Source organism: Myotis brandtii, unplaced genomic scaffold, assembly GCF_000412655.1.
Source record: "Myotis brandtii unplaced genomic scaffold, ASM41265v1 scaffold112, whole genome shotgun sequence".
In the NCBI taxonomy this organism is placed as follows: Eukaryota; Metazoa; Chordata; class Mammalia; order Chiroptera; family Vespertilionidae; genus Myotis; species Myotis brandtii.
The window spans coordinates 3263781-3276711 of NW_005353838.1; the positions used below are offsets into that span (position 1 = coordinate 3263781).

Consider the following 12931-nt stretch of genomic DNA (forward strand, 5'->3'; position numbering starts at 1 on the left):
AATAATCTGAACAATAAAGATTTATTTTTTTTAAAGTAATTCGTTCTTTATAAATAGGCATATCACAAGCTTTCTGGTCTAAGTGTTGGACTAAGAATGTGCTAAAGATATTAGAGTAACAGGTAATGCCTAGAGGAGGGAATAAGTTGTGTGTTTTTCCAGGATGAGTAAGAACACTGGATTGAAAACACCACTTCTGTTAATTCGTTCTTTATAAATAGGCATATCACAAGATTTCTGGTCTAAGTGTTGGACTAAGAATGTGCTAAGATAAGATATTAGAGTAACAGGTAGTGCCTAGAGGAGGGAATAAGTTGTGTGTTTTTCCAGGATGAGTAAGAACACTGGATTGAAAACACCACTTCTGTATATTGTACAGCCTCTAGCTCTGGGCACACAGGAAATAGTCAATACATATTCATCAGGTAATAAAGATTCCTCTTTATAAAATTCAGTCTCTTGGGATGATTATATATCAGAGATATACAAAACCACCAAGGAGGCAAATAATGAGACTTCAAATTGGAATTTACTATTTTAAAACTATACCAAAAATGAAATCTGGAATAATTTAAAATAAGAGGAATATTCAGAAGTTTACAAAAAGAGAAAAATATTGAGTCACATTAATAACCATCTCATTATTTTACCCTTTCCTTATAAGTTTCTCTTCTGGCTCATGAATTCTCTTCTTACGAGAGCAAGGCAAGTCAGTCGAGAGAACATTGCCGAAAGTTAACAGAGTAAGGTCATTTCTATGGCGAATCCTATTTTCCTGATAGACCCTTTTAATATGTGCTCGTCCTTCCAGACACTTGGTACTCTTTTTAATAACTACATGAGCCGGGCTGGCATGGCTCAGTGGTTGAGTGTCGACCTATGAAACAGGAAGTCATGGTTCAATTCTTGGTCAGGGCACATGCCCAGGTTGCGGGCTCAATCCCCATTGTGGGGCATGCAGGACGCAGCCGACCAGTGATTCTCTCTCATCATTAATGTTTCCACCTCTTTCTCCCTCTCCCTTCCTCTCTGAAATCAACAAAAATACATGTAAAAACAAATACTACATGACATTTTAATAGTACCACTTCATGGAACTCAAAGAGACAAATAAATTTAAGAGGCAATTCCCTAAGTCATCCATAATTTTACTTCACTTTTTCTGTACTTTATTTTTATTCCCTTGATATTGATAGACATATTTCTGATGTTTATAAGTTGGGTGATGGTTCACTATAATTCTCACACCTCATGCACACCAGCAAGGCCAGTCCTCTTTTGAACATTTAGTTGCTTGCTTATTTCCAAAACTTTACACTGCAGCCATGACAGCCAAGGGTAACAAATTGTGTGGAAGACCTTGCTCTGCCTAATGTCAACTGGTGGAACCGTCAAGGACTCAATTGATGGAACTGAAACAAGACATGCTCAGCAAACCAACCTAGCCTCTCTTTCTGTGCAGTATTTCTGCTGCCTGGTTTTATAACAGACCACTAATTAGGTAGCCAGAATTCGTGTGTGTGTGTGTGTGTGTGTGTGTGTGTGTGTGTGTGTGTTTTCACCCAGTTTGCAAACCACTGAATTGACTGCTCTTTCCAAATTATTGTTTCAGAGCCCTGATGTTTTGATAGAGCAAAACAATAGTAAGAGAACATTTCAAGAAATCAAAGACTTGGAAGCAAAACCTACAAGACAATTGATGAGTGATCATGTACACACATCATTTAAGTGCAATAAAAATTAAAAAGAACAAAAGAATGATTCAGATTCAATAAAGCCCAAAAAAAGTCATATCTACTAAGTGCAAAACATTGTTGTAGGGTTTGTGGAAGAAATAAAGAAAGCTAAGATATGGTCCTTTTCATAGAGTTTATAAATTTATTTATACATTATAAATTAAATAACCTTGCAACAACAATAACTGCTATTAATTGAGCACTTGCTGTATCAGGCTTTATACACATCCATTAGACCCTCTTAGACATATTATGAAGTGGGATTTGTACTTATTTAATAGAAGGGAAAATTGAATCTCAGGGACATTAATAAGTTTCCCCCAGGGTCACAGAAGTAGAAAATGTCAGAGTCTAATTCAGAACAGGACCTGTGTGATTCCAGAGTCTACGCTCTTTTTCATCCCACTTCCCACAAAAGAAATGACACCTTTCAATCACCTAGAATTTACTATGTGCCAGAAGCATTTAGGTGCTTTCTATATATTATCTCTCTTGTCTTCACAACAACCCTGTGAGATAATATTGATAGCCCCATCTCGTAGATGAGGAAACTGAGGTTTGATTAAATCTCACAGCTAGTAGACAGTGGATCGGGAATTCACATCTAGGCAGTCTGACTCCAAAGCTATGCCAAATGACAGCAGATGCTTTGGTTCCACATAAGCAGCAGAGACAATTAAGAACTAACTGGTCTTGGGGAGGAAAAAATTAACATCACAGGCTAGAGTGATCAGAGGAGAGTTCATGAAGGAAAGCGGCACTGCACTGGGGTGTTGGGGATGTGCAGGAGGGACCAGGCAGAGTGTAGGGCTCAAACAACTTGAGAGAAGCCTAACATGGGTGAAGACTTAATGACCAGGCCTCCATGCACAAAGCACAGAGAACCTCTTGTAGAGTGGTGGACAACAAGGCTGGGGAGATGGAAAAGAGAGGGTCTTGAATACCAAGCAAAGGAATGGTATGATCAGCCCTAGCCAATTTGGTTCAGTGGACAGAGCATTGGCCTGCAGACTGAAGGATCCTGCGTTCGATTCTGGTCAAGAGGACATGCCCATTAGGGGGCAGGAAGGAGGCAGCCAAACAATGATTCTCTCTTTCATCACTGATATTTCTCTCTCTTCCTCTCCCTTCCTCTTCGAAATCAATAAAAAATATATATTTTTTTAAAAGAATGACATGATCAAATGGACTGAGAGTAAGAAGCCTTAGAACTCTCTCTCTTCCTCTCCCTTCCTCTTCAAAATCAATAAAAAAAATGTATTTTTTAAAAAAAGAACGACATGATCAAATGGACTGAGAGTAAGAAGCCTTAGAAATCACTAGTGCCAGTAACTGTTAAAACTAAAGGTCCGCTCTGGGCAGATGCAAGCCTGGACTAGGATGCAGACTTTGGCCATGAGAAGGATGTGGGGCTCCACTTCATTCCCCAGAACCTTGCCCAGAGCAGGCTGGTGGGCAGCTCACTAACAGGCTACTATCAGAGATGGGCTTCACCTTGCAGCCCCTCTAGTTGTCCCAGGCCTTTAGTTGCATGGCAAATGGCCAACATGGCCCACAGATGCTTTGCCCAGAGCATGAGCTCAGTGAGCAGGCTGGTAGGCAGCTCACTAACAGGCTACTAGCAGAGATGAGCTTCACCTTGCAGCCCCTCAGGTTGTCCCAGGCCTCTAGTTGCATGGCAAATGGCCAACATGGCCCACAGATGCTACCAAAGGTGCTCTATTGTCCTTTCCCCGCCGTCCTCTCCAAGCTGAATGTGACTGAGCATCCAGCCTACATAATTCAGTCAACCCTCAAAATAGTCAGTTGATCTCAAAGATGGCTTAAATAATTGCTTAATTTTAAAGTGTCTTTCCAATGGTCAAAAGCCAGCAGAATAATGCGATGCACTATCAAAGTAGCCCCTCAATTCTGAGAAGTGGGAAATTAAGTTTCCACCTTTTCTAATTGAGCTACTCTTCTCCATTTTCATCTCAACACTAGCTACCTGCCTTTCTCCTCTTCCCCGAAGTCTCTTACATCCATTTATTTTTCATTGAGTGCCTCCTACGCCTACAACCAGTGTCAATCAACTCTGCAGAGCATTATCTATAAAACTTCACTTCTCGGGAGTTCTTGAGAGGATGCTGGGCATATAGGGTGAAGCAATTATTTATTCAATTGCCCTGGGCAAAGCAAGATGTATAGTGTCCCTGGCCCCCACATGTGGAATTCCAGTAGTGCCCATCCCCTAGTCACTGTAACAACCCTATACATGTCCAAACACCCGTAGAGAGCGGCAGTACCACCCCTATTTGAAAACAACTTAGAACCTCTAAGCAGCTTGGACATTCAGAGCTCAAAACCTCTTAACCCACATGAAAGAGATCATCTAAGAAAACCCCTATAATAAATTCTTCCCTTCTAAAGATAATAAAAATTTTTAAACAGCAATCCCACTCCCTCCCACCCATCAATAAGAGGGCCTGGGATTGGGCAATATCAGGCTGCAGCTGCTAGTACCAGCAACTTGAAATGCACTCCCCTGGGAGTGTGATAAAGAATCTAAGTTCCAAGGAGGCCTGTTTCACCCTGGAATGCTCCACAGTCGGTCCACAGGCTTCCCCACTGGGGAGGGGGGTGGGGGGGGAGGAGGCAGAGTTGAGGGGGGGAGTCACACCAGGAAAAAAAGAAACAAATCTAAAATCCTCAAGCAGTTCCTCATTAATATAAAGGATTGCTACTATAAAAAACAAAGTCCTAAATACACCTGCTTTATGGTGCAACCTTTCCGCATCTATGCGTGTAATTACCAGAACAGAAAATAATTTCTTCAAATGTCCTCTCCCCAACCCTACCACATACACTCACTATATATATATTCATGTAAGTGCCTAAAACATTTTTAAAAAGTCCAAGTTTTTACCAAAAATGCTCAGCAATGAAAACTTCCTGCCAGCAAATACCCAAACACTGAAATGTATTAGTCTTTATTGCTACTTCCCCCAATAATTCACGCAGTGCTTTCTCTATCAGCTAAGTCTGCTGAGGTTACTATAGATGAACTCCTCCTCCGCATGGAAGAAAAATAAGGCCTTAGTCCCCACTCCCCCCAAGAGTCTAATTGGTTATTTACTTCTTTAATGGCCAAAGAGCTACACTTATGTAGGATGTTGAAAAGAACACTATCCAAACAGAAGAAAATTTAAGAGAGTCCGCCTGCTCAGTAAATAAGGACCCAATGAATCAGACTACTTAAGAAAAGAGTAAAATGCCCTTCAGCACTTAATGATTCAACACACTTATACAGAAACTATAAATCACCCCCATTTAAAGAGCTTATTTCTAGCCCAAATTGCCCAAAGTATTCCTATATGGCTTCTTAATTAGCAATATAAATATTAGAAAATGGTTCAATGAAATCAAACACTCAAAAAAGAAAGAGACACTTGTGAGAAATAAGCAACTATATGCATCTCCATGCAGGCAGCTGTCCTGCTTAAGGTTTATAAATGGTGTGACAGACCCACTATTAACCCAAACACAGCATTTATAGACAGCATCAAACTGGGGTTTTTCTGATTAATTAGACCCAAGTGTTGAACCATAAATCAAATTATGTGTTAAAACTTCAAGAATCTTTTTTGGTCAGTTTAACAAGCAGATTAACATCAGATTATCAAATAAACAATGGCTTGATCCTGGAAATTACAACAATAGCAGCAAAAGGAGAAGAAACTGACTCCCAACTGGTGGATTTGGTAATTCTCTAGTCATGGGCTAAATCATTCGTAATTCTTGACCGAATTGTGCAAACACCCCACTATATTCCTCTTCTCTTACTCCATGTTATTTAGTTATTTAGTTTAAAAGCCTGTTCTTGGATAATGAGTACTGATAATTAACCATTTGGTAAACTAAAGTCAACATTTTTAATAAAAAATGTATTGTCATTACTTTTTTAAAGAGCTGGTTTGCTGGTGTTTTACAAAGTATTTTTGAATTTTTTTTTCCTCTAGTGACAAGTTATATCTCAGAAAGGATTTTATAAGCAGAAACTCTATTCTTCGACAATGACATGATATAGAGAACAGAAGAAGCAGATGCAATTAAATAACCCAAAGAAGAGTGATAGTAGCTGTCAGTAATTTATTATGATTCTACCATGAACAGAACATTATTCTAAACCTTAAGCTCCTAAGGCAGGAATAAATACTTCTGTAATCCCAGTGCCTAGCACAGTACCTCCTAGTACCCAGATGACCCTCAATAAATGAACAATATATGATGTATTAAGATATATGGGTGAGGCCAAGATGAGTTCCAAAAGATAAAGTCTTGAGATCTTGATGATTTGTGGACTTTTATAAGGGACCCTGCTGTTTAAAGTCTAAAAACAGTTCAACAATTCAATAGTCATTTTCCATGCTGACCTGCACGAAGACTCTAAGAAGTCAGCCCCAAATCCTCGGGAGCCTATTTATAAGTTCAGGTCATTCTCTGCTAATTCAATGCGGAATGAGACCGCTTTCCCCCTCCCCCATATTATGCAAAATATTACATTTATATCCAGCATTACTCTGAAGTGTAGAGTACTGCCCCCACAAAAAAAAAATAAAGGCTACAAGAGAACATCTGATTCGACAAATCAAAACTTGTCATTTTTATTATAAGCAATTTGCTAACAACATGATCATGATTTTAGTTTCCCTATACAGAGTCAAAGGTAAAGCTGATTTTGTTAACTTGGAAATCTATAAAATAGGACCTATTATATTTGCAAAGATTTTCAAGGTAGAATGACACTGGATTTCTTGTGTCTCCTCTTATATTGATTTTAACAGATTGAGCCAAAGAGAACTTCAGAACATGCCAAGCCAGCAGGTTATCTGTCACACCAGGTGTCCTTTGCTCTGGTTTGTTCTGCCTGGGCTCAAACAGCATTTATAGGTCTCCAAATCACTTCCAGGCTCCATAAATGTCATCACTTCATGTTACAATGTGATTGTGATGACTTGAAACAACTCAATAGTTTGTTGACATAGAATCAACAACATTATATTGTCATCAACTGATATCTATGTGTAATGAAATGGTGTTTGAGCTTCTGACTATATATGGTGAACTTAAAATGTCCCAATATTAATGTCAGGTAAAATAGAATTATGAATTCATTAGCAATGGATTGTCAGAAGCAAGAAGAAAAAGGGTAGAGTATATTTCCTAAGATGTTGCCTAATCTGCATTTTAAGTAGTGACAGTAAAAATTTTTAAACCATCTATTAAAATAGAATCTTAGAATTTTATGGGAAAAAGTAATGGTTTCGGTAGTAAACTGTACTAGGAAGTGCATACAATAAAATCTCTAATAACTGACACAAATAATTAAAACCATTGCTTACTGAAATTTTACCTGTGTTACACTTTTTAAAAAGGCAATCACATTAAGAATTTGGCCAAAAATAGAGTTTTCAGTGGCTGTCTCAATTCTGGAAATTTGGTGACAGTCCTGAATTAAACAATGAATAAATGAGTGGGACCTTAGGTATTATAATAATTAATTAGATTTAGTAATAAATTCAGACTTTTTTATAAGAGCCAAAATAAAATACTAATGGAAGAGTTGGGAGTTGGGGGCCCACTAGAAGCAGTCAAAGAGGGAAAAAGGGGTCATATATAATACTTTCAACAATAAAGATTTTTAAAACAAAAAATAATCCTATATAATAAAAGTGTAATATGCTAATTAGACCAGACATCCTTCCGGACGACCTTTCGGATGAAGACGGGGCTGCGAGGGCTGAGGCAGAGGCAGCGGCCCCAGTGGTGGGGGCTGAGCCCCTTGCACGAATTTCGTGCATCGGGCCTCTAGTAATAAATAATAAAATAAAATACTAATGGAGAAAATGCCAGATTAAGAGCCAAGAGGCACATCAGTTTCAACCCTTGTAATAGTATTGACCGTCCCCAAATCAAACTAAACTCTAAATTCCATGAGGGCAAGAACTGTTCCTCTCATTCCCATTGAATCTTCACTCAACAAATATGTGTTGCTTAGCTGACTCAGCTTGGTGGATTTGGATTTAAACTGATATGCAATTTCCTTATCTGCAAAATTTCTGACTTGCAAAATCAGGTTCTGGTGAGGATTTAGCACAATGACTGAATTCAGCAATCCCTCCATAGAGAGCGGTTCCCTCCTGGGCATTCCCACCCCTCATCCAATTCTAACATTCTAGGAAATAAAATACTCAAGGATCAATACCTTCACCAAATAAGACCTGTTTAGTCCCCATTTCCAAAACCTTGCTTTTAGGAGCCACTTTGCTCCTAGGAGGCTCAGAATTGGGAACAAGAATGTATGGTGGTTGTGTTGCCTCCTGGCCATGAACAAGTATCCATTGGCCCAGTCTGGAGTCAACAGCAAGACTAGACATCAAGATTTATTCCAAGAAACAGAGGTCAAGCTAGAGCCAAAACCAAGTCTGCCCTTGGTTGTTGTTGTTTTTTTTATCTTCTTCATGCATTTTTCTATTTTCCTACAATGAGCATTTTTACATTTTTGTCTATTTTAAATCATTCAATCTCAGATGATCCTCTGGAGTTTTTATGTGGAATATTGTAAGTGTATAATTTCAACACCAAAAAAATAATTGAAGATAAATATACAGGCTTTCCCAGAGCAGACCTTAAATCCTTACACTGCACATTAAACTTGGACATAGTTACCTTTTTATAGTTATAAAAGGATTCCTATTGACCTCAGCTCATGCCTCAACATATGGCAGAGAACTGGGGAAAATCAGGATTTTAATCAACTGAAACTAAGCTTTATAAGTTTTCCATTTAGAAAGTTCAGAAACTCTGCAGGTCCTAGGTTCCAAAGAATGAACTTTCAAATTCTTCCCAAAAGTGGTAAGATATTCATTAACCTAGTTCTCTAAACTTTCTCTTATGGATAGAAAAATGCTACAAACATTCTTTAACTAGAATTATTTGTGATAATGCCTTTACAACACATCCACAGGAAAACTTGATCATTTTAAGTTGTTACCTTCTTTCTGATTGAATGAGAATGGATTTCTGTAAACCTAGGCATCCAACCATTCCAAAAGAAAGAATAAAATATCCCATTGCTATAATCCCAGCCCTAGGCTTCCTGGTAAGAAACAGAGAGACCATACAACCCTCCTAACAAGTCTCCACCTCACAGAGCAGAGGCTCCAAACTCAATTCAACCCAACAAACATATGTTGAAGTCTTATCTGTGTGCTCTTAAGGAGGCAGAATAACCACTGCTAGGACACTACCAACCCAGAGCAATGTGGCTCTCAAGCAAGCAAATACAACCATCCCATTTCCTGCCAGAAACTAAGTGAATCCAGTTTTCCAAGAAAGGTTATGTTCACTGTTTATTAAGACCACTCAACACTTCACTACATTTTGTGGGTAAAGTTACAAAGAGGGGAAAGCAACTTAAACTTAAAAGGCTCTTCTGATAGCCCAGGAATGAGGCGATTAGGGTCTTATCTACTTCAATGGTCCTACCTCTGTTTCATTTCCCCACCCTTGTCTAAAAATCCTTTCCTTCCCTCTCCCTTGGATTCCTATATTGTGGCTGGAGTTTTCGTGGCTTTCTACCTGGCCTGAATTGACAATGAATGACCTTCAAAATCTGCTCCCAGTGAACTTACAGCAACGTTTAAAGGATTTTTAAAGCCTTTCCATGGATATTTACACTTTCAGCAGAAAATAGGAAGCCCTCAAAAGAATGAATCTTCTCACTGTGGCATTTTAGGCATTCTCTAGTGCCCAAATACCTTCCTCGCCAATTTGATGGGGCAGATTTTAGGTGGATACCGTATCTTATCAGAGCTCCTGATACCGTACCACATAGGTGGTGGAACCTGTACTAGGCATCTTTGCTGATACCAGAAACTCTTCAGCAGCATTTTTCCATACAAGCACAGACCAGTTAAGGGCTTTCCAGGAGAACTTGGAGACATCTCTGGATCAATGTAATTTGTCTTAGATAAATCTATGCTGAAGAAAAAGGCCCTGCAGCAATATTGCGAAAGCACTGATTTCAAAGGCCTAGAAAAACAAGTAACAAATGAACACGACTTATTGAAACACTGTAGTTTGGGTTCTTTTGTAAACTGAAACCCCTTACTCTACTGTTTATAGCCAAGAACTCCTTCCACTGGAAACACAAGATTCTCCAATTCTACCGTGTGTGTGTGTGTGTGTGTGTGTGTGTGTGTGTGTGTGTGTGTACATGGTGCACTTTAGGAAAGCATATCAAGTCTAAGAATCTGTATTTCCCTCCTTCCATTCAGCCCAGCATATCTAAAAGCCAACAGTTTTTCCACAGAAGGTTAAGAAATAAAGTCTGAATAACCAGGTGGCTGTATGCTTGACACACTACTCTAAAATTGGGGTGGAGAGGTAAGGAAGGGGAAAGCGAAGACTGCTTAGAAGCCAAGCAACTTTCCAGAGGTAAGCCCCTGGAGTCATGCAGCCTGGGTTCAAACCCCAGCTCCACCTCTTACTAATACTATGGCAGGCATATTTCATTTTCATGCCTCCGTTTCCCCATCTAAATATGGAAATAATAAGGGCTCCTACTCATAAAATTAATATGAAGATAGAATAAGGACTATGGGCTTGGTACATGAGTAAGTGTTCAACCAATGAGAGCTATTGTTACTAGAGTTGGCCAAGTGTTTTCTGATACTTTAAACTCTACATATTGTCTCCCTTTGAAATTTTTAGTGTTTTTTTTTTCTGTTTCATATATACAGGGCAAAAATAGGTTCACAGTTGCACTGTGACATTCTTTTGAATTAATAAAGCTCTTGTAATAACCATAACCTAAATATATTTTTCATTATTTTTTATCTTTTTTATTTAATTTTCTTTTTCAATTACAGTTTGCATTCAACATTATTTTATATTAGTTTCAGATGTACAGCATAGCGGTTAGACAATCATATACTTTACTAAGTGTTCCTCCCACTATTTCAGGTACCTACCTGGCACCATACATAGTTATTACAATATTATTGACTATATATTCCGTACTGCATGTCTTTTTCTATACGAACAACTATAAACCTACTTTTGCCCAACCCTGTATTTGCTTATACTCTAAGACTTCTATATTCATAATCTGCAACCCAGTTTGAGAATCTTTCTAAATTAACCTAATTAGAATGATAGCTGATCCTCTCCCCTGCCAAAATAAAGTTGATTCAATACATAAATTTTACATTATCTTATTACTACATTATACTTTTATTTTAAATTATACTCTCTCCTTATATTTCTTATATCCCAGGTTCACAAGAGACAAAAATATCTATATTCAAAATAAAAGTGAGCTAAAAAAAAAAAAAAAGAAATAGAACGTAATTCACAAAAATAGGCAAGTTTTCATGCACTTTCAAAAATACATCACTACTTGGTGAAATAAATTAACTCTTTGCTAGTTTATTTCTCTGTTTTATAATATTTTTAAGATGTATCCAACACTTACATTTCAGGAGTGTTTAAAATGCTTGGTAATAGCCCTAATCAGTTTGGCTCAGTGGATAGTGTCAGCCCGTGGACTGAAGTGTCCTGGATTCAATTCTAGTCAAGGGCATACACCTCGGTGGTTGCAGTATCTATCACTGACCCTGGTTGGGGTGCATATAGGAGGCAACCAATTGATGTGTCTCTCTTACTCTGTCTCTCCCCCGCCCTTCCACTCTCTCTAAAAAATCAATGGAAAAATATCCTCGAGTGAGGATTAACAAAAACAAATAAATAAAATAAAGATCTCTTTTAAAAAAATGACTTTATATTTAACTAAATAAAATTAACCAGTTGACTAAACACAGATATCTTAGTCCAAAGGAGTTGATAGTGGCAATATTTATTGGATTCTGAGTTAGACAATATGGAATTACTAAACTCTGATATTAGTATCTACAATCTAAGACTTCTCCTCAGTTCCCCTTAAGTGTGGAAATTGTTTTGACTTGACCTTTTGAAAAAGACTAAGCATGAAGGAAACAGAGACCACCTCTCATGAAAGGAAAAGTCCTGAGCTTTTCAAAATATAAACTGCTAACAGTATCACCACTATAGCAACTATTAACAAAAGGGAATCTATACTAATAAAAGGGTAATGTGCTAATTAGACCGGATAGACCGGACATCTTCCGGTCATCCAGTCCTCCTTCTGGACAAAGCCATGGTGGCAGGGGCCAAGGCAGAGGTGGTTAGGGGCGATCAGGCCGGCAGGGGAGGGCAGTTAGGGGCAATCAGGCCGGCTGACAGAGGCGGTTAGGGGTGATCAGGCCAGCAGGCAGAGGCAGTTAGGGGTGATCAGGCCGGCAGGCAGGTGAGCAGTTAGAAGCCAGCGGTCCCGGATTGCGAGAGGGACGTCCGATTGCCAGTTTCGGCCCAATCCCTGTGGGCCAGCAGTCGGACATCCCCCGAGGGGTCCCCGATTGCAGAGGGTGCAGGCCGGGCTGAGGGAACCACCACCACCACCACCACCCCATGCATGAATTTCATGCACCAGGCCTCTAGTTCTGATATAAAGAACCAGAGAACCAGCAGTATTTATAAACTCAAAATCAAATCTTGCAGATGCATATATATGGTAAACATCTCTACTATAAAAGGTCTTTACTATAAAGCTAAAAGAGAACTTAAAGTCTAATTCCAACATTCTTTTGGTGCATGCTATGTGCCTACATTTTCCTTCCTATCCTTAGAATCATTAAAAATAGGTTTTATCTTTCTTCCATAGGATGGTCCTTTGAATATTTGAAGAGAGAGCTAGCCACTGTTCCCCTGATTCTCCTCCAAACAAAAATCCCCAGTCTTTCAATCATTCCTCCCATAACATGATTTCCAGTTCTCTCATCATCCTTGTTTCTCTCTTCCAAATTCATTTCAAAATGTCTATGTCTCTCCCAAAAAAAGTAATCTGCAAAGCTGAACAAATGCCCAGTGTCACCTGGTCAAGACCACAGCAGCCTACCTCAATTTTCATTCCCCCTTCCTCTTCAGAAACAGAATCCCAATTTTATTCAGGTGAACAATCTATAATAATAAAAGTATAATATGTAAATCCACTGAACGACCGAACAGCAGAATAACCATCTGGATGACCTTCAGGATGACCGCTCTATGATACACACTGGTGCCAGGCCAGCCAA

The 12931-nt window shown here is 38.8% G+C and overlaps 1 protein-coding gene across 1 annotated transcript in view; it reads right to left on the reverse strand.

Moving 5' to 3' along the window:
• LRP2 (low density lipoprotein receptor-related protein 2) overlaps positions 1–10764 on the reverse strand; it is a 177863-nt gene extending 167099 nt beyond the window's left edge. The window contains exons 1-3 of the mRNA XM_005857721.2: positions 10751–10764; positions 9576–9809; positions 7981–8126 (exon numbers count right to left, since the gene is read on the reverse strand). Of these exons, the coding sequence (XP_005857783.1) occupies positions 7981–8126; positions 9576–9809; positions 10751–10764 (394 nt within the window). The remainder of the gene's footprint in view (positions 1–7980; positions 8127–9575; positions 9810–10750) is intronic.
• Between the last annotated feature and the right edge of the window lie 2167 nt (positions 10765–12931).